General features: G+C 43.5%; 1 protein-coding gene across 2 annotated transcripts in view; it reads left to right on the forward strand.

The window, feature by feature from the left end:
• CHD7 (chromodomain helicase DNA binding protein 7) overlaps positions 1-19748 on the forward strand; it is a 187884-nt gene that overhangs the window by 100175 nt on the left and 67961 nt on the right. For both annotated transcript variants that reach the window (XM_084760862.1, XM_084760863.1), the window contains exons 3-4: positions 820-1241; positions 17565-17706. In XM_084760862.1, the coding sequence (XP_084616988.1) occupies positions 820-1241; positions 17565-17706 (564 nt within the window). The remainder of the gene's footprint in view (positions 1-819; positions 1242-17564; positions 17707-19748) is intronic.

Raw genomic sequence — 19748 nt, forward strand, 5'->3', positions numbered from 1 at the left:
ACGCCATGTGCAGGTGTCGTTTTTTTTTTTTTTATCTCAGTTGAGTTCTCAGCATCCCATGCCACTCCGTCAGTGTTCGCTCGTGTGCACCGCCCTCGTCTGTGTCAGAGTTTCCCTCAACAGCATCTCACACCCACTATTTGATGTCTCTTTTTGTCACTTAAAAAGTATGGCTTCAAGAAGTTAGAGAAAATATTGTTCACATCCCATATTACTGCAAGGAATTCAGCCAATGCAAAAATCATTCTTTCACCAGACATTTTAATGTCATCTAATCCAGAAATGACCAGTATACTGTATAAAATTTATGTTGTACTTAACTCTACCCTCCCCTCGTACACACTTTCTAGTACTAGAAATTTTCAACGTTGGAGATACCTGCTCTTTTAAAAAGCAACTGTGTTCTGTGTCTTTGGGCACCCCTACCCTGTACGTGGGGAGAGGACTCTACAGGCTGGGCCTATCTTTTACTCTTCATCCTGTGTTCTTTGCAGTTGAAGAGGTACAAAGTGCCTAGCTCTGTAATAGTTTTCCCCTTCCTGCACTACTGTTTTTGTTTTGTTTTGTTTTGTTTTTGTTTTTTGTTTTTGGTAGTAATAAACTGATATTTAAAATGTAACATTTTCCTTATTTAAAAACACTCCACTTAAACATAAATGTTTCTGGGCTGAGAGAAAAAGGCAAATCGGTGGCCCTGAGTTTGTAGATGTGCGCCTCCCTGTACAGAGTAGAACCCCAGAAGTACCAGCCGTTGACTTACAGTTCCTTTCTTTACCTGAAGAATGAGAAACTAATTTCAGTCCCGTTTGTGTTTCTCAGCACTCTCCATCGGAGCCCTTTCTAGAGAAGCCAGTGCCGGATATGACTCAGGTCAGCGGACAGAACGCACAGCTAGGCAAGAGCGACGATTACCTGCCGTCCACAGAGCAGCAGCCACAGCAGAAGAAGAAGAAAAAGAAAAACAACCACATTGCTGCAGGGGATCCCAGTAAAGGTTTTGGTAAAGATAACTTCCCCGGTGGGGTTGACAACCAAGAACTAAGTAGGAACTCACTGGATGGGTCCCAAGAAGACAAAAAGAAAAAGAAAAGGCCGAAGATCAAAAAAGATCCGAAAGAATCGAAGGAACCGAAGGAGAAGAAAGAGCCCAAGACCCCGAAAGCCCCGAAGATCCCCAAAGAGCCAAAGGAAAAGAAAGCAAAAACTGTCACGCCAAAACCCAAATCCAGCAAAAAGTCAAGGTAGGCTGTGGGTGGGGTCAAAGGCCATAAGGCAGACCAGCCTCAGGCTGCGGCTGTCTGCAAGGGGGCGTGGGATGGCTGGTTATTTTCATATCATTCGTGAGCATCTTCGCTCATACGGTGCAAAGCTAAGGTTTTTGTATATTCCAATCTTGAGGACTCCACTGTTATGAACTGTTGATTTAGAGTCTTTACTGGATTAAAAAAAAAAGTATTTAGCAATTGGCTTCTTATTTTAAAAATCACAACTTCACTTGGCTTTCTTTATAACTGATAGGAAAAAGCAAGGCTGCTGTGTGGCTGTAAGCATTTCAGCGCCATCTCCAGAATTTGAATGAGAATTAATTGTATCAATGGCAGGGTAAGTCTCCCACGGCAGGTTGAAGGCCTTGTGGGCAGCGTGGGAGAAACTCACGGCACTCGTCATTAGCTGTGGCTTCAAGAGCAAACAGTGTGGACTCTGGGTAATAGGAAAGCCCCTCGTGTGCTCTGTATTCCCCACCAATGCTCTGACCCCCTAGAAGGCATATTTATTCAGTAAGAAAACCTGAGAGAAGACATTGAGGACTAATTTTTTTCATTTGTTCTGAACATTTCTAACAACTGTTCTGAACCAGTTCCAAACATCTGAATCTATTTTTCAGAATATGGCTCATGTTAGAAAATATCGTTTCCAGATGGAAACACGGCTAGACCTGCTTAATCCGAGCCTGTTTGCACACGCTGATAGAAAACACACTCCACCTTCTGTCCTATGTGCACGTGTAAACATTTGTGTGCACACACACTCAGTTGTGCCTTGGCCTTGCAGTGTCTGTGGCTCGAGTGTAGCTGTAGCCCTCGTGCTGGAGGGCTACACTAGGCGTACATGTGCGGGCACGCCAGCACGAGGAGGAGATGGTACCTGTGCCAGAAGAGCAAAAGGGCAGTGTCCTTCTTCTGTGACCTGCCAGCCAGGTGACTCAGCTCCGTGGTTATGCTGTGTGTTGTTGATGGTGTGAGTCATCATCATTTCAATGTCTTTGTGCTATAAATGCCTTTTATGGTGTCAAATGACTGAGTCCATGCAGCAACTAAAAAGTTACCAATAACTTCGTATTTACAATTGAGTGTTCAGTCCTCAGTCTATAGTCTCTTTATTGAAAGCAATCCTTTTTTCTCCCTATGAATATTTTTCTAAGCCATTATACAACCTTTATATTTATTAGAGAGATATTTTATGAAATGCTTATTTATAGGTAGGTGTTGGGACATCACTATAATGATGAGTAAGTAAAATGCAACTAAAAATTACAGTCTGCCAGTGTAAGTTTATTTTGAGAAAACAATGACCTGAATGTAAATATTCTGCTTTGGTATGAGGAAGTGCATACTTACGTCTCTCAAAGAGATGCCAAGTCTTAATCTGAAACAGAACGCGCCCTTTCTTCTTAAAGTGTAGGTGTGGGTACTAAAGAGGTGTTCTGGACTTTAGCAATACATTACCAACACTTTTAGTACCAGAATAATTTGCGTTCAATTTTCACTATAATTACTTTGACTATTGTTGTTGCTGTTGCTATTGTTGTTGTTGTTATTATTATTATTATTATCATTATTGTTGTTGTTATTTTAACTTAATGGATAAACTAGCTCTGGGATCCTGGCATAAATGTCCAGCTCTCTTCTTGAGCCTATGTCTGATAAGGCAGGCCCTGTGCTTACAGCTCACTTGCGCACACCCCTACCTGCCATGGAGCGCTCGGACGCAGACCCTGAAATGCTGAATGTACAGTGACCCGCGTTGTAGTCCCTGACAGCCTTGGGTCTCCGGCCAGGGCAGCACTGGGTGTGCATCTGCAGACTTCAGGTCAGGCTAGCAGCTGTCACCCCGAGCATGCGTTTGGGTCTCTGCTCAGTTAGTGTTGTTGAGCACGGCTCTTTGAGTGGAGCCTGCACCTACTCTTTTTGTAGGAGCGGGAGGGTCTTTTCACTCAAGAAGGAAGTGTAGTTCTCTCCTCCCTGTTGGTCCTCACTAGTTGTCTCCCTGTGAGCTGTATAAGCGAAAGTTGTTTTTAACCTTAATGGTTTGAGAGTCTTTGACTGGACACAGTGGTGTATGTGGTGATGTTCAGGTGACAGGAAGCTGACGGCATGTGTGTCAAAGACGTAGCAGGCCATGTTTGGAGGTGGTGTTGGGGAGTATGTCGAGAGTTGGTAGCATTCGGCCACTGGCTGATTTACAGTGGAGTGTGTCAAGGACTGTCCCCAGAAGTTTTCCTGCTGTTGATGGTCTTCCAAGATTGGCTGTCCAAACACAGGATAATTGCACTGGGATGTTAAATAAATTAACAAAACCAAACCATTATTTTGTCAAACCACATTGTTGCTATTGGTCAGATGAATTGAGTGTGTCAATTGTGGTCTCCTTGTTCAGTTAACATCTACAAGGAAATAGCATCCTTGAATCAAGGGTAACGAGAATGCATACAACTACATGTAAATTCTGAATAGCATAGCAGAATAATTATGTAAATTGAATATGCAGTGATGAAGGTAATAGGGGGTTTGGGTTGTGTCAGTGCTGGGGCTGAATTGCCAGAGCAGTTTGCATCTAGGCGGTGGAATACAACAGTGGCAATTTTGTTTTGCAAAATGTTATGTGATACCGGTTATTTCCATCCTTGAATAAGTTAACTTGATGAATTTGTTTATACAGAAAATAATTTTCCTACAGAGGGCTGAAACGGAGGAAATAAACAAGTGAAACGAGAAATGTAGACTAGTAGCTCGTCCCTTCTTTCTGATGTTAGGAGCCGCCTTGTTGTTGCTGTTCTACCAGCAGACACGCTGCCCTTTGAGCGAGTGAGGAAGAAGTGACCTGCTGGTGGTCTGCGTCACTTCACACCACATCCCGTGAAGGATGCCTGGAGGTGGCGGCTGCGCAGAGCAGGCCCTCCCTCCCTCCGGTACCCGAGCAACCTCCTTGCCCCCTGGAGCCCACCTGGTTCTGTTAAGTCGGAGGCTTAAGTTTGTGTATGTCTACCCTCCCCACCTCCCACATTGGCAACCAAAATACAATCACACGTGTCTCTCCTGTGCTGGAGACGCTCGAATGATCTGCCTAGAAGCAGTTCCACAGAATGGTGGTGAAATGGAAAAACAGTTGCCCAGCATATTATCATAAAGACACTTTGCATCCTAACACTGATTTAAAAAAAAAAAAAAAGGCTACTTCTGGGCCATACTCCTCTAGAAGAACCATGTTCTTTCTTTCCTTTTATTTATTTTTTCCTATTTTTTACTTGTAATATATTTTCCTGTGCCTATTTTATTGCTCTCCCCGGGTGTCCTTATAGCTTTCAAATATTGGCTGTTAATATTGAAAATAAAGCCAGGACCTGTGTGGCTGGAGAGGATGCACTTTGCATGTGCAAGGATTCTCTTGAGGATTTGCATTTCCCTTCAGTGGTTTCTGTTGTGCGTGCATGGGCTCTGTGAAGTGAGAGAGAAGCTGGAGGAAGTGCTCCCTTTGAATGACTCTTGAAGGATTTAGTGGTCCATTTAGCTACATAAAGATGCTTTGAATGTACAGAAAGAGAGAGACTTGGCCAAAGCTTGTGACTTGACTGCTGAAGCCTGAATTAAATGAAGCAGTGTGACTGCTGCTAATGCAGTTTCTAGGAACACATTGGTTCCTTGCTCTACTCCCCACCCCCGTGTTAAATTTAGCAGAAATGAAAATGTTATTTTTCAATTGAGTGAAGATAGCATTTTATTTTAAACCACAAAATAAACCTACCACTCTTTTTTTTTAAACACACACACACATACACACGCGCACACACACACACACACACACACACACCAAAGACGTGCGAAGTGTGCTTTTTGCAAACTCCTGTAATTATCGTTAACAATAGTAGTTAATATTTACTTGGCAGCGTCCCGTCTGAGGAACTCGTTTTTCTCAATTATGATCTTACAGAGCTAAGGTGTTGTCACCCAAGAAATACTGACTCAGTCAGCAAAACCAGCGTCTCCATGTTTGTAAAGCTTTTTGGTGGGGGTCACAAATAAAAGCAGCTCTTTAATATAGCCACGATAGTGAGAATAAAACAGCCCCCCCCATTTCAGGTATCGTCACAATGGATGTGAATTGAATTAAGTGCTTAGCTTCTTTTCTCTTCCATTCTTCTTATTCCTCCTTTTGCTTTAAAACACTCATGTGCTGTGATTTAGTTTGGTTCAAAACATTGGAAAACCAGGAAGATTTTGTTTTGGCTCATGCCTGCCAAGGAGGATACACACACATGTGCATACACATGTATTTCAAGTGTGCAGATACAAAGTGAAGCTTTGAGCCCTTTTGGTGCCATAGAGGAGGAAAAGAGAAGTACTTTCAGACCATGGCTGTGTGTCCTCGGAACCTGTCCTGCCAAGTCTCCCATTGGTCAGGTCAAGTGAGAGGCAGGCAGCATGGACCCACCTGCTGTCCAAGGCTAGCCTTCACTTCCGCAAGGCACCCAGCAGCTATTCCCTTCTCCCTGTGTGGGTAACCACCTCAGTGCTTGCGCTGTGCTCTAGAAAGCCATGAGCTGCTACTGCTTTGGTTTCTGCAGAAAGGGACAGTGTGGCCAAGAGCAGCACTGCTTGGAAGAGGAAGGCCTCCCCAGAGACATTGTTTTAAAGTGTTCCTTACGCAGAATGTTAAGGGGTGTGTGTGTGTGTGTGTGTGTGTGTGTGTGTGTGTGTGTGTGTGTGTCTATTTTGTCACGGTAGATGTATGTGACTTTGATGTTATCCATGAGAGAAAGGGACAAAAAGGATTGCAGGGTGATTTTTTTTTTTAATTAAAGCCTTTATTATGTGAGATTGCTTTGGAGGAGTATGAAAATCTATACAAAGCAGTGTTTATCTCCTGTTATAATGATGTTTGGCAGGTTAGCCTGGGCCTAGCTGAAGCACTCCTAGGCTCACTGGATGACAAGGAGAACCAGGTAGCTTCCGTGCTGGCTTTTCTTCAGCTGTGTCCTAATGTGGCTTTAGCTCTGAAATGGTAGATAAGGAAAGCCTGTGAGTTAAGAAAAAAAGTTTAAACTCTTTAAAAGTTATAATCACAACGCTCATAAACATCCACTAGAGCATGGTATTATTTTATTTCTGGTCCTGAAACATAGAGGAACAGTGTGGCTCACAGTGATCTGCTTTCACTGCACTTTTACTGTCTAATTCTCATCCTGCGGGTTGCAGCTGATTGGAACCCATGGGTGGCTGGCCTGTATCTGTTGTACAAGCCACTCTGGTAGGTCAGAGAAGACAATTGTGATGCCAGAGAGTGAGATTCTGAGTGCCAAGGTGACCCTCTGTGGAGTCCTGCCCCTAAATAAAAGCGGCATCTCGGGACATGGCACAAGTGGTCAAATGTGCATCTAGCAGCTTGGCACTAACCTGTACATCTGAGAGGCTTCTGAATTAAGGCTTTGGCTTGCATCAGCACCATCGCGTGGAGGGTTCATCCTTATGCTGTGATGCAGGGTCAGATGGTGCCACATAGCCAGTGTGGTTCATGTCTGTGTTGGGTTTTGGTGAAAACCAACATCTTAGCTGACTGCCCTTCCTTTCCATGTTCCCTATCTTAATTGAATAAGAAAAAAAGTTGTAGAAGTTCACTTGACACTGACTACATAACAAAAATCTTTGCTATAGAATATGTTATTGTTAAGGATTTAATTCTTTCAGGGGAATTTTCTGTTGTTCTGCCACATAAATGAATGAATGCATGAATGATGTCCTTCAGAAAATGACCAACACCTTAGCAACCCTAAAGACAAGGTGTTAGTGGCTTAAAATGACCCAGGGCCGACACCAAGCAGAGCAGATGTTTATAGGAAAGTTTGCTGGGACCTGACAGATGCTATACGAGACCAGGAAGCCCTGGGTCTGTCACTCTGACACTCACACGTGGGTTCTCAAGCAAGGCACGTTTGCATCAAATACTAGGCTGCCATGCCTGGAAGTTTAAGTGTAGAATGCAAAGATGACCCACGTATTCAAAACATGAATTAGGCATGGAGATCTCCTCTAATTTTCTTTGCTATTCCTTTCTTGAAAATCTAGCACTTGAGCCAGATGCAGTGGCACACACCCGTAATCCCAGCACTTGGGAGGGAGAGGCAGGTGGATCTCTGTGAGTTTGAGGCCAGCCTGGTCTACAAAGTGGGTCCAGGCCAGCCAAGGTTGCACAGAGAAACCCTCCCTGCCTTGGAAAAAACAATCTAGTACTTGGGGCTGGAGAGATGGCTCAGTAGTTAAAGAGTACTAGCTGCTTTTCTAGAGGACCAGGGTTCAATTCCCAGCACCCACATGGCAGCTCGCAACTACCTGTGACTCTAGCTCCAGGGGATCTGACACCCTCACACAGACAGTCATGCAGGCAGAACACCAACACACATGAAATTAATTAATTAAATGTAAAGATCTAGTACCTGCAGTACCCAGGAAATACCTTTTCTACAGTAGCTACACCTTTTAAAGTAACAAGTTCAAGGGCTGTTTTCTGGGTGTTTTATATAACCACTTTCATAGACGTTAATGCTAGTAGTTTTCATTCACATCCTGTGTTGTTTCTGGTAAACCCAAGTTCTTTCTTTCTCTTTCTATCACAATTGTCGTGAAGACACTGTTGGGGTTCCAAGGTGCCCAGGTCAAGGTGAGGGTGGGGTGTGGGAGCTAGGGTCCCAAGGCACGGTTATGGAGTCAAGCATGTGGACGCTTCAGTGAGTGAGAACACAAGGCATCAGGTTGCCTGATCCCAGGGCAGACATTAGGGCATCTGCTAGAGGACAGATTAGCTGTGCTGATGTGTTATTTGCCACTCAATTTGCACTGCCTCCCTTTTTTTTTTTTTTTTTTTTTTTTGCTAGTTTATTTTGTTGCCTCCAGTTAATTATGTTACTAGTTAGATACATTGTAGTAGTAGGACTTTAAATTTTTTATTTATTTTTTTTAGGGCTGATTTTACTTTTTGATACACTACATTTCATGCTCTTTTAATTAATCTTTTGAAATATTTGTGCCCCCTCCTTTTTTTTTTTTTCCCAAGACAGGTTTCTCTGTATAACAGCCCTAGTTGTTCTAGAATTCATTTTGTAGACCAGGCTGGCCTTGAACTCACAGAGATCTGATTGCTTTTTCCTCCCAAGTACTGGGATTAAAGGCATGTGCCACCATGCCTGGCTTACTTTTGCACTTTTTTAAAATTAATTTTTATGTTGCATACAAAATGGGTTCAATTAGGATATTTTCATAGCTATATATCATTGTATTTGCCCCAATTCCTCCCCACCCATTCTTTTTCCCAAAAAGCGCCCCTTCCGATTTCTCAAATGGTGTGTGTGTGTGTGTGTGTGTGTGTGTGTGTGTGTGTGTGTGTGTGTTTTACATGTGCATAGTACATGGGTATAGGTTGCACATAGGATAGAAAACACGAAGCGTTTGTCTTTCTGCCTCTACCTTATTTTGCTTAACATGGTGTTATTTAGTCCCATTGATTTTTCTGCAAATGGCATAATTTCATCCTTATGGCTGGATAGTATTCCCTTGTGTACATATATCTCATTTCTTTATATGTAGTGATGGGCATCTAGGCTGCTTCCATGTCTTGACTATTGTCAATAGTACTACAGTAAACATGGATGTGTGCATTTCTCTGTGGTGTGCTGACTTAGATTCCTTGAGCCATATATAGAATCATTTGAAATTTCTACTTTTAGTCTTTCAAGGAAGCTGTGTAGTGATTTCTACAGTGGCTGCCCCATTTTACACTCGCACCCACAGTAATTAAGGCTCCTTGTTGCCCACGTTCTCTCCAGCACTTGTTATTGTTGGTTTTCTTGACAGTGGGCGTTCCTTCATGTATTTAGTAGTCAATGCATTTCTTCTTTTGGGAATTGTTTGTTCTGTGAGTCTTGCCCATCTAATTGGATGGTTGTTTGGGGCTGTAGAATACAGATGTTAACCTCTGTGAAGATTTTCTCCCGTTCTATTGCCTGTCTCTCTGCTGGTTGTTTCTTTTGCTGTATAGAGATTTTTAAATTACTTGTAGTCCCATTTGTCACATTTTGGAATTATGTCCTCAGCTGTTGGAGACCTCGTCAAGGAAAGTACCATTGCTTAACCTGCATTGTGTTTTTACAATTAGTTTCAGAATTTCAGGACTTAGAATAAAGCAGTGCTTCTCAACCTGTGAGTCGAGACCCCTTGGGGGTGTCAAGAGAGTCTTTCTCGGTGGTCACGTATCAGATATCAGATATTTACATTATGATTCATAGCAGTAGCAAAGTTACAGTTAGAAAGTAGCAGCGAGAATAATTTTATGGCTGGAAGTTGCCACAACATGTCACAGCATTAGGAAGGTTGAGAGCCACAGCCGTAATGTCTTTGATCCATTTTGAGGTGGGAGTTTGCAGGTTGGATACCTCCTGTTCCTAGTACCAGCTGCTGAAGAGGCTGTCTTTTTCTCAGAGTATATCTTTGAGACCATTGCCAAAAATTAGGTACCGTAGCTGTGTTCGTTCATTTCTTGGTCCTCTCTTTTATTTCATTGGTCCATATATATATATATATATATATATATATATATATATATATATATATATATATATGTCTTTTGTTGTTGTTGCTGCTGCTAGGGCTCTGTAGTACATTTTAAAATCAGTTATTGTGATATGTCCAGCAGTGCTTTCTCTGCTCTTCATTGCTAGGAGAGGGAGGGGGAGAGGAAGGGGAAGGGAGGAGGAGGGGAGAGAGAGAGAGAGACAGAGACACAGAGAAACAGAGAGAGACAGAGAGAGACAGACAGACACAGAGAGAGACAGAAACAGACAGACACGGGGGCAGGGAGGGAGGAAAAGGAAGGAGGTGACTTAGAAATTACTTTTTCCCCATGAAGAATGTCATTAGAATTTTTATGAGGATTGCTTTCAGTAATATAGCCATTTTCACAGCATCTATTCTGCCAAACTATGAGTATATGAAGTGTTTCCTTCTAGTGTCTTGTTCATCACCTTCAACATCTAAAAATTGTCTTTTTACTACATTCGTTGGGTTTATTCCTAGTTGCCCCCCCCCCTTTTTTTTTAATTAAAATTTGGCATGGTGGTGCACACCTTTAATCCCAGCTCTGGGGAGGCAGAGGTGGTTGGAGCTCTGAGTTCTAGGCCAGCCTAGTTTACAAAATGAGTTCTGGGCCAGCGGGGGCTACACAAAGAAACCCTGACTCGAAAAATGAAACAAAACAAAAAATTTTCTTAATGCTGTCTTGATTCCTTTACTATAGTTTTTTCTTGGCATACCTGTTATCAATATGTATAAAAGCTACTGAGTTTCATAGGCTAATTTTGTATCCCATTACTTTGTTGAAAGAGTTTATCAGTGTTAAGAGTTTTACAGTGTTGTCTTCCTGCTCTTTGAAGATCGCATCATGTGCACGGAGAGATAATTTGAGGTCTTCCTCCCTTGCAATCTATATCATTCTTCTTTGTTTTACCTTATTGCTCTAGCTGAGACTTCAACAACCATATTAAACAGGAGTGGAGAGAGAGGAGCCAGGCATTGCCGCACATGCCTTTAACCCTAGCACTTAGGACAGGCTAGCAGATCACCCAAGTACCAGGCTAGCCAGAACTATATAGTGAGATCCCTGTCCCCAACACACACAAACACACACACACACACACACACACACACACACACACACACACACACACACACACACACACCCCACTACCACCACCACCCACCATCAAATGAAAGAGACTCTTTCAAGTTTCACCATTTAGTAGAGCATTGGCTATAGATTTTTCATAAAGCCTTTATTATACTAAGGTAAATTTCTTCTGTTACTAGTTTCTGTTTTTGTTTTGTTTTTTTTAATGTTGCTTTTTATTCCCACTATTTAAAAACTTACCAAGTAGGGGCTGGAGAGATGGCTCAGCGGTTAAGAACACTAACTGCTCTTCCAAAGGACCCGGGTTCAGTTCCCAGCACCCACATGGCAGCCCACAACTGTCTGTAACTCCAAGATCTGACACCCTCACACAGACATACATGCAGGCAAAACACCAGTGCACATACAATAAAAATAAATAAGTTATTTTAAAAAAATAAAAAAAAATAAATAAATAAAAACTTACCAAGTAGTAAGGGCTTAGAGGGATGAGCTTTTTCATCCCTGTTGAGGTATAGACTCTATCAGCAGACTGTTCTGTTCTGGCAGCCTGAGTCCTTTTATAGTTGCTGCTCTGCTTCTGTCCCGCATCCTATGTGGCGGTTCTCTTAGCGGTTAGCTTCAGTTTGTTGTAAAGTCTTTGGTTGTTGTTGTTGGATGTGTTATTTCACACCTAATCCAAACTGTCCTGGGGGTTGGGACTGGAAGGCAAGTTCAAGGCCAGCCTGGGCTACAGTGAGATCCTGCTTGCTATGCAGGTATGGAAGCCAGAGTTTGGATAGCCAGGACCTGTGTAAAAAGCTGGGTGTGGTGGCATGGACTTACAGTTGCAGCTCCGGGGAGGCAAAAACATGTGTGTCCCTAGAGCTTACTGGGCAGTCAGTCTAGCCAGCTGCTGAGCTCCAGGTCAGGGAGAGACCTGAAGTTGATCCGTGGCACCGCATTCGGGCACGCCTGCACGCACGCTCTCTCGCCCTCCCTCCAGCATAGCAATTTTAAGAGCATGCCAAAATGGTGATAGTGTAATATTTTGGAGACACTTGAGTCCCTAATAATGTTGCTGATTAATCACCCTGACCTAGTCTCAAGGTTGATTTCCCCACTATAGCGAGAATTCTCCTTAACTTACTTCATCCTAAGGGCCCACTAGGTTGCTAACCACTGCCCACCTTTATTAATTGACTTACTCCTCATCACATTTGGTGTCACAATGTGGCTCCTTCTTAAAGTTTCTTCTGAGAACCCAGGTCCCTAGGTTGACACTAATGACTATTGAGCTGCATCCTGTTTTATCGTAAATCATACGAGCCCAGGCTTTCTGGATAAAGCCTTGCTTTAGAAGGCCTGCAGTTTCCCAAACAAGAGTTGCTCAACTCTGGTGCACCAGCCCCATCTTAGACAACAGCCCTCACTCTGTGTTTATGGACCATTATGCCTTCAGCTAAATAGGAATCCTTCCGGAAGTGTGGAATCCCGAGAACATTCCCCCACACGAAATGGCAACTCTGAATGTGGAGTCCGTGTGGCTCCACGCGTGGCGGCTCACGCCTTGACGGCATTGGCATAACCATAGAACTAGTGAGCTTGGTTGGTGGTCTGTGGACCCCAGTGGTGGCCAGTGTGATTCTGCTCTCATAATAATGTGTGAAACAGGAGGCTGCAGGAGCAACAGTGGCCTTTCAAATTTCCAGGGATGTCACTGGATTTATGTTTGCTTTCCAGGGCTTGCTAGCAAGAGTGGAGGCTCTGTGTCTGAGTCTGGGTGGGGGTGGGGGTGGGGGTATAGTTAGATGTGTTTGTATTTGGTCATATTGCTGATTAGGGAGATGGAATAAAGGACTTTCACTTGGGGATAAGAATTTATAAATGGCATTTATTGTATTGCTTTTTAAATTTTCCTCTTTCCCTCAAGGTTGTCATTATTTTAGTCACATTTCATACTGTCCTTTTTTTTTTCTTTCCCTTCTCCTCCTCCTCCTCTTCCTCCTCCTCCTCCTTCTCCTAAGATGGTCTCAATATCTCAGGCTGGCCTTAAAATCCTGATTTTGATGTTTCTACCTCCCATAGTCTGGAAGTACACTGTATCCTGGGCCCTGTGTCTTAGACAGGCGCTCCGCCTGCTGAGCCTGGCTTGCTGAGTTCCGATACTGAGCTTCATAGATGGTTCATCTGAGCCTAGATGGCCTTCGGCTTTTGTTTATCTTTTAAAAGTATTTATTTTCATTGTGTATGTGAGCACACCCCACAGTGTGCATGTGGAGTCAGAGGATAATGAAATGTAAGTTCTTGGGATCAAGCTCAGGGTACTAGGCGTGTGTGGCAAGCGCTTTCACCCCCTGAGTTGTCTTGATGGCTCTGTCTTGTGGTCATTTGGTATTTTGTTGTTGTTGTTGTTGTGTGTGTGTGTGCATGTTAGAAAATAGGAAAGTATCACCACATTGTGTGTGTGTGTGTGTGTGTGTGTGTGTGTGTGCGTGTGTGTGTGTGTGTGTGTGTGTGTGTGTGTGTGTCTATGAAAATGTGAAAGTATCAGCACGTAGTAAAAGCCTTGTAGGCAGGCAGTATTGGTGCACACCTTTACTCCCAGCACTCAGGAGGCAGAGGCAGGCAGATCTCTTGAATTTGAGGTAGCATAGTCTACCGAACAAGATCCAGGACAGCCAGAACCGCACAGAGAAAGCCTGTCTTGGAGGGGAAAAAAAGCTTTGTCCTTATTATTAAACCGTTTAATTAAATATGGAAAAAACCATAAATAGCCTATAAGCTTATCCAAGTAGGTACTAGGAATTTAATGATCTTTTTAGCTCACAGGATAGTTGATGAAAGATAAAAAATACTTTACTTTTAATATAGCATGGTAATGTCAATACTGATTTGTGTATGTCTTAAGAATTTACATGTTGTGTGACATATGAATAGGCATTTGAAATCATACCCAACCTAGACTGCTGCGCTCTTCTGACAGTGTTTTTTGGAATGAGTGATTTGTCAGCTACATCTTAATGGCAAGAAGGCAGATTCCAAGGTACCAGAGGCCAGAGGGTGTTCGGCACTCATACGTATGCAGGCAGAATGCAGCTGCAAGGAGCACGCAGGAAGCGAACATTGTGGGTTGTGTAGGTTGGAGAGGGCTGGTACCCCAGAACTGAGATTTGCAGACGGTCCATGTTGGGGCTTTGATTTAAGCGCTTCCTTAGATTTTACGTCAGTCACCTGTGGAGGTGCGTTTGCAGGTGGTGTTCTGGCTCCACCAGGGTGCTAGTCTAAGAGGCACTGGGGGCAGAGCAGATTGAGGAGTGAGCAATGTGTGTGCCTGGCTTTTCTTGTGGTCCTACTTTTAGACTGCTAGGTAACATGGTACTGAGCAGGCATCACTGCAGCCGTTCCATGTACACCGAAGCTCCGCAGCTGCGTGGTACAGCTCAGTGCCTTCATTCTCAGTGTCATAATGCCGGTTTAAGGGATGATGTTCCTGCCAGTATTCCCATCCCTACAGCCGGGGCAGATGTCCTGTTTGCATATTCCAGCTTTGAATATAGTTTGGAAGAAGAATGTCTGTATGGCTGTGTTTGGGGTTTGGCAGTAAAAGACCAATTTGAACCGTACAGATACATGGACTCTGTTCTTTCTTCACTGGTCTCATGCTGGGGACCCTTCCCATGGGACAAGAGGATGAAGGCGGTGACTGTTGTGGTCTAGGTTGGTATGACAGGTGTATTGAAGTAGTGGCAAGGGCATGAGGTGAACGTGCTGTCTGCTCTTTTAGCTAGTGACTGGCGTTGGTCATCAGTGTTCCTTCACTTATGTTGTTGGAGGTGACCGTTGATGCTTGTGGGGTCCTCTCTGCGAGATCTCCTGTTGAGTTTGCATTGGTGGATCTGAGTCCCAACTGGTGAGCTCCTCTCAGACACGCTGCCTGTCCTCCAGGGCTGTGCAGAGAGTGGCGGTCTCCGTCCAGCACTGCCTCATTTCTTCCCTCAGCTCATTTACACCCATAGGAGCACTAGCAATGCAGATGTTAACCTCATGCCATAGATGAGGACATGGAGGTGTCGGAAAACTGTGATTTATCCAGAGTCCTAGCTGGAACGGTGGCAGCTGTCTGATGGCTACCACCATCCTCTAGTACTTCTGGTAGAAGGGAAAAAAATTGACATCAATTTTACTTCGGTCAAAGCAGTTTGAATATTACACCTCATAGGAATCCAGATTGGCTTATTTCAAAATCATAACGAGGGCAGTTTAATGTAAGTAATTGAACTTTGTCCTGGACTATAAAGCCTTTGGGTGGCCACTGAAGCTATCTTAAGTCTTTTCGGACTTCTTAGAGTGCTTGACTTGTATACTGGTGGGTGGGGAATGTCGAGAGGTCTAATGAGTTTGCCTCTTGCAGTAATCAGATCCTAAAGTGCTTCCCTGGGCGGTGAGGTTTTTGTCTAAGCATTTGGAGAGGTCTTGTCTGACTTTCAGCCATCTTGGAGGTTCTGCACAGCTCATCGTCGGATAGAACAGATGGAAAGTCATTAGTGTTTCTGTCCCCCCAGCAAATAGATGTTTCCTCAAACCTGGCTCTGGGCAGTATCCAGGCAGTCAGCCTTTCGCTCCTGCAGGATGGTGCTTGCAGGGCCCGAAACCCCACGAACTTGAACTCCATCCTTCGCTCTGGTTGAGCGAGGTCACCATGGAAAACGCTTGCTGCCAGCTCAGTTTACCTGGCAGTGGTTCAACTCTTTGACAGACCTACCTCTGATTTAAACAAATTCGAGAAATATGTAAAGTTTTGGAAGCAGTTTTGCACTGATTTGATAAAAGAAACCACAAAACACTGCAGCGCAGGTGTTGAGAATGTTTGAAAGCTGATTGAGGGAAGCAGATGGCTTTAGTCAGTGGCATCCAGCCAAAAGAGCAGGTGCTGGTCATGTGACCGCTGGTTACCAGGGTAATCTGATTGCTCTTGGCGTGCAGATGAAAGGAAAGGGGCCCAGTGTTCAGCTGTAGTATTGTATAATTTGTGGCAGTTAGAGCGGAAATAAATGCTGGAAATGGAGCCTCATGGTAGGGGAGACTTCTGTCCGTGTGTAGCGTAAACACCAGGACACTCGTCAGGAACTGCTGCATGAATTTTTTAATTTAAAAAATATTATGCTGTCTGTGGCTCTTTGACTTAGTCACACTACTCCTTTTTGTAAATAGGATCAATTTTCTAAGCGTAACTGCTATTTGCGATAGTCTTGAATTGTTTTAAGTTGTTTCCTGATGGAGCTGTTTGCTATGATAAGATGCTCGTGTATCAAAGTAAGCTGAGTATATAAAAAATAACAAGTTTAAGGTGATCAGAACCTTATTAGTGGGAAAACCTGCCTTAGGTGTGTGCTGGGAACGCTGTTGGCATACACAGGACGTGTTTAAGGTGACGCAGCTCTACTCAAAACCATTAACTCCGCAGCCCCTTCCTAGTGGCTTAACAACATGTTGTTAGTGCTCCTCTCGGTGTGCTTCTCTGGGACTTCATAACATTTAATAAATCTAGGGCTTTGAAATATATTTCTTGGCTGTTAAGCTACTTTTAAAGATTGAGGCTCCCTAGAAATAGTAAAAACAAAACAAAACAAAAAAAATCTTTGCTGGTGTTTGGATTATTTTCTGTGCTGTATATGTAACAAATGATAATTGGGGTTAAGAAACCTCAGGCCCAGAGTATAGATTAAAAAGGAGCGCTCCGTGTTTGCTCTAACAGAACGGTGAGGAAGGGTTTTGGGGGTGATGATAACCCAAGAATTTTATTTTTCTCAGAGTGTACTCATTTGATGCAACATTCAAATCTACTGATGTTTTTCAGTAACATTTGGAAAGTGAGCTTCAGGTATTGTTGAGAAACACAAACACACACATGCACACACACACACACACACACACACACACACACACACACACACTTTGAAAGACGGAGCTTTTGGTAGAGATGCTAAGTGTGGGGCTGATGGTGTCCTCAGTGGTAGGGCTCTTGCCTAGCACGTTCAGTTGTTAGCACTGGGGGAAAATGAAGACCAATTGTGATTATCCAAAATGCTTAGCACCAAAACAAAACTTGCTTGTAAACATGAACACTGAATTAGATAAAATCATGTATTTCTAAGAAATGAATTTTTATTAAACACTTCTAAGTGGGATATATATTTTAAAAAGACACTATTACTGGTCACTATGGGTATTAAAAGAGAGTGTGTAAAAATCTATGCCAGCGAAATAATGACATGGTCATTAGATTGTATCCCCCCCCCCCTTTGGTTATAAAAGAGGTATCTACACCTTATGTTTTAGCAAAGAAACCACATCTTCGTTTTTTCATCATGGCTTGGTATATTAGGAGGAGCCATCAATGCTCTGTGCAGTTTTATATTCAGTTCTATTTTAATGGGTGAGAAATTTGCTGAAGGTCATTAATTAGAAGTTTCATTGTCAAACCTTAATTAGGAGTACCATCTAATGAAACTCTCCCAACCACACTGACCTAGCCTTTGCTACCAGTGCCTTTATCAATGGAAAGAGAAGGTTTGGGGCATGTGGGCAACCACACTGAAAGTGAACACTAAGCGATGTACTTTGAATTCTAGTAATAAGAAGCCGGATCCAGAAGCAAGTGCTTTGAAGAAAAAGGTCAACAAAGGAAAAACAGAAGGTTCTGAAAATTCAGACTTGGACAAAACACCCCCACCATCCCCTGCCCCTGAAGAGGACGAAGACCCAGGTGTTCAGGTAATGCCATTATTCCCTCCTGCGCTCCAGCCGGGGAGCAGGGTAACTTTAGCCACATGTAAAGCACGCATGCTTTGGCTCAGCTTTGTTGTCAGGTGTGTGTGTGATGTCCTTATTGTTGTCTGGAACACGAGATCCACCATGAGGAGAGCCGGGGCTCAAGGTGCAGCAGGGCTGCTGAGCTTTGAAATTAGTAACACAAAAAGCTGCCCTTCATTTCCATGCTTGTATATTTAGATTTTCGTGTTTAGCATCGTTACTATATCGCTTCATTTAAAGTGTCAGTCAGACTTGATATTTTTTTCTAAAAAAATTTTTTGGTCAAGTTTTATTTGATTTCTCCCTTGCCCCCCTTCTGTGTGTGTGTGTGTGTGTGTGTGTGTGTGTGTGTGTACACATGAGCACACATGTGCCATATGTGCACATTCATGTGGAAACAAGAGGCCAACCTCAAGTGTCATTCTTTAAGAGTCATCTCACTGTGACTATGTGAGGTGTGCTAGCCTCGGCTAGCTTGTGAGCGCTAGAAATCTTGCCTCGACCTCCCCAATGCTGGAATTGTAAGCATGCACCCCATTCCTTGCATTTCTGCTGTCCTAAGGATCAAAGTCGAGTCCTCAACATTTGTGCGGTGAGCACTTTGCTGACCAAACTATCTATCTTGCCCTCATTATGATTTTTTTTTTTGCAATGAAACCAAAAACATACGTTGCAGCTTATTGACATTAGATGGTTGGAGATGTGGTACATCCGTGGGAGACTTTCCAAGGACAAGTCAGCGATTCCCAAATAACAACTCTGCCGAATGGTCCAGTGTTGGAGTCTTTTGAGTTCTAGAAGTAGATGGTAGGAATCTGAGTCCTGTGTGTGAAAGTTTGTTGCCCTCACGGTTTGGACTGAGAGAGAACTCACGGGTACACATGACAGTCAAGAATCACTTCCTTGGTAGGCTCCCTGGAAGCATGCCAGTCTGGTCCTTAGGGATGGCTGGGAATGCGGCTTGTGCAAGTGACATCTGAGTGATCAGGGAGCAGGTACTGTTGAGTCCCATTGGAGTAGGCAGCCAGCCCTTGCGGACTGGTTGGACTTCCTGTGACCTTTAGTGTGATCCCAGGTCTGCTTACGTGAGGCCCAAGGATTTGTAATATGTGGCCCTCTTAGGAAGAATTTCAGCTTTGATGTTGCATTTTTCTTGAGTACAAGAGACAGAAAGAAGGACCTGAAAAGGTAGAATGGTTAGAGATGGGTGTGGTCCGCCACGTGGGTGCTGGGAACTGAACCTGGGTCCCCCGCGGAGCGACAAGTGCTCTAAGCCCCTGAGTCTCTCCTCTTAAAAGTTGGTTAAGAAGTTTGAAACTGAAAATTTCTAATGGAATTGATTGTATCCTTGAGGATGTTTTGTCTTAATTTGTCCTTAAAGTAGGAGCATTAAAACAAGAATAGTTGCACCAAATTATTCTGACAGGCTCGGTGTGGTGACACACGCCTTTAATCCCAGCACTTGCAAGGCAGAGGCAGGCAGATTTCGGAGTTCGAGGCCAGCCTAGTCTAGAGAGCAAGTTCCAGGCCAGCCAAATCTACAAAAGGAGACCCTGTCTCAAAACGAAACAAAATAATTGTTTCCCAAGTTAAGTAAGCCCCATCATTACTTTACAAGCACAGCTTTTTTTTTTTTTTTTTTTTTTTTTTTAAAGTCTGGATTCTGACTAAAATGGATGCTCTGAGTCCATTTGAAATACTGATTTGGGGTAGGATTTTTTTCCTTCCCACGTCTCTCCTTCCCTTCCATCCTCTTTCCACTTTTTCTTTTCCTGTCTGTATTTCAGGTACAGAAAAGTGTTTAACAATTCAAACCAAGCCCAGTGCTTTCTGTCTAATTGTCTAGACCCAACAGCAAAGCCAGGCAGCCACAGAGCCTGCCTGGAAGGCTGTCTTCCTGATGTCTGACACAGGAAGTGATGCAGGCTGCTTGTTTGTTACGCTTCTTCCTGTGGTGCGTCTGTGAGTGGCTCGGAGTGAAAAGTTTTGAATGTTCTGGTTGG

The sequence above is a fragment of the Acomys minous genome, assembly GCF_964271855.1.
Source record: "Acomys minous genome assembly, chromosome: 1".
Classification (NCBI taxonomy): domain Eukaryota; kingdom Metazoa; phylum Chordata; class Mammalia; order Rodentia; family Muridae; genus Acomys; species Acomys minous.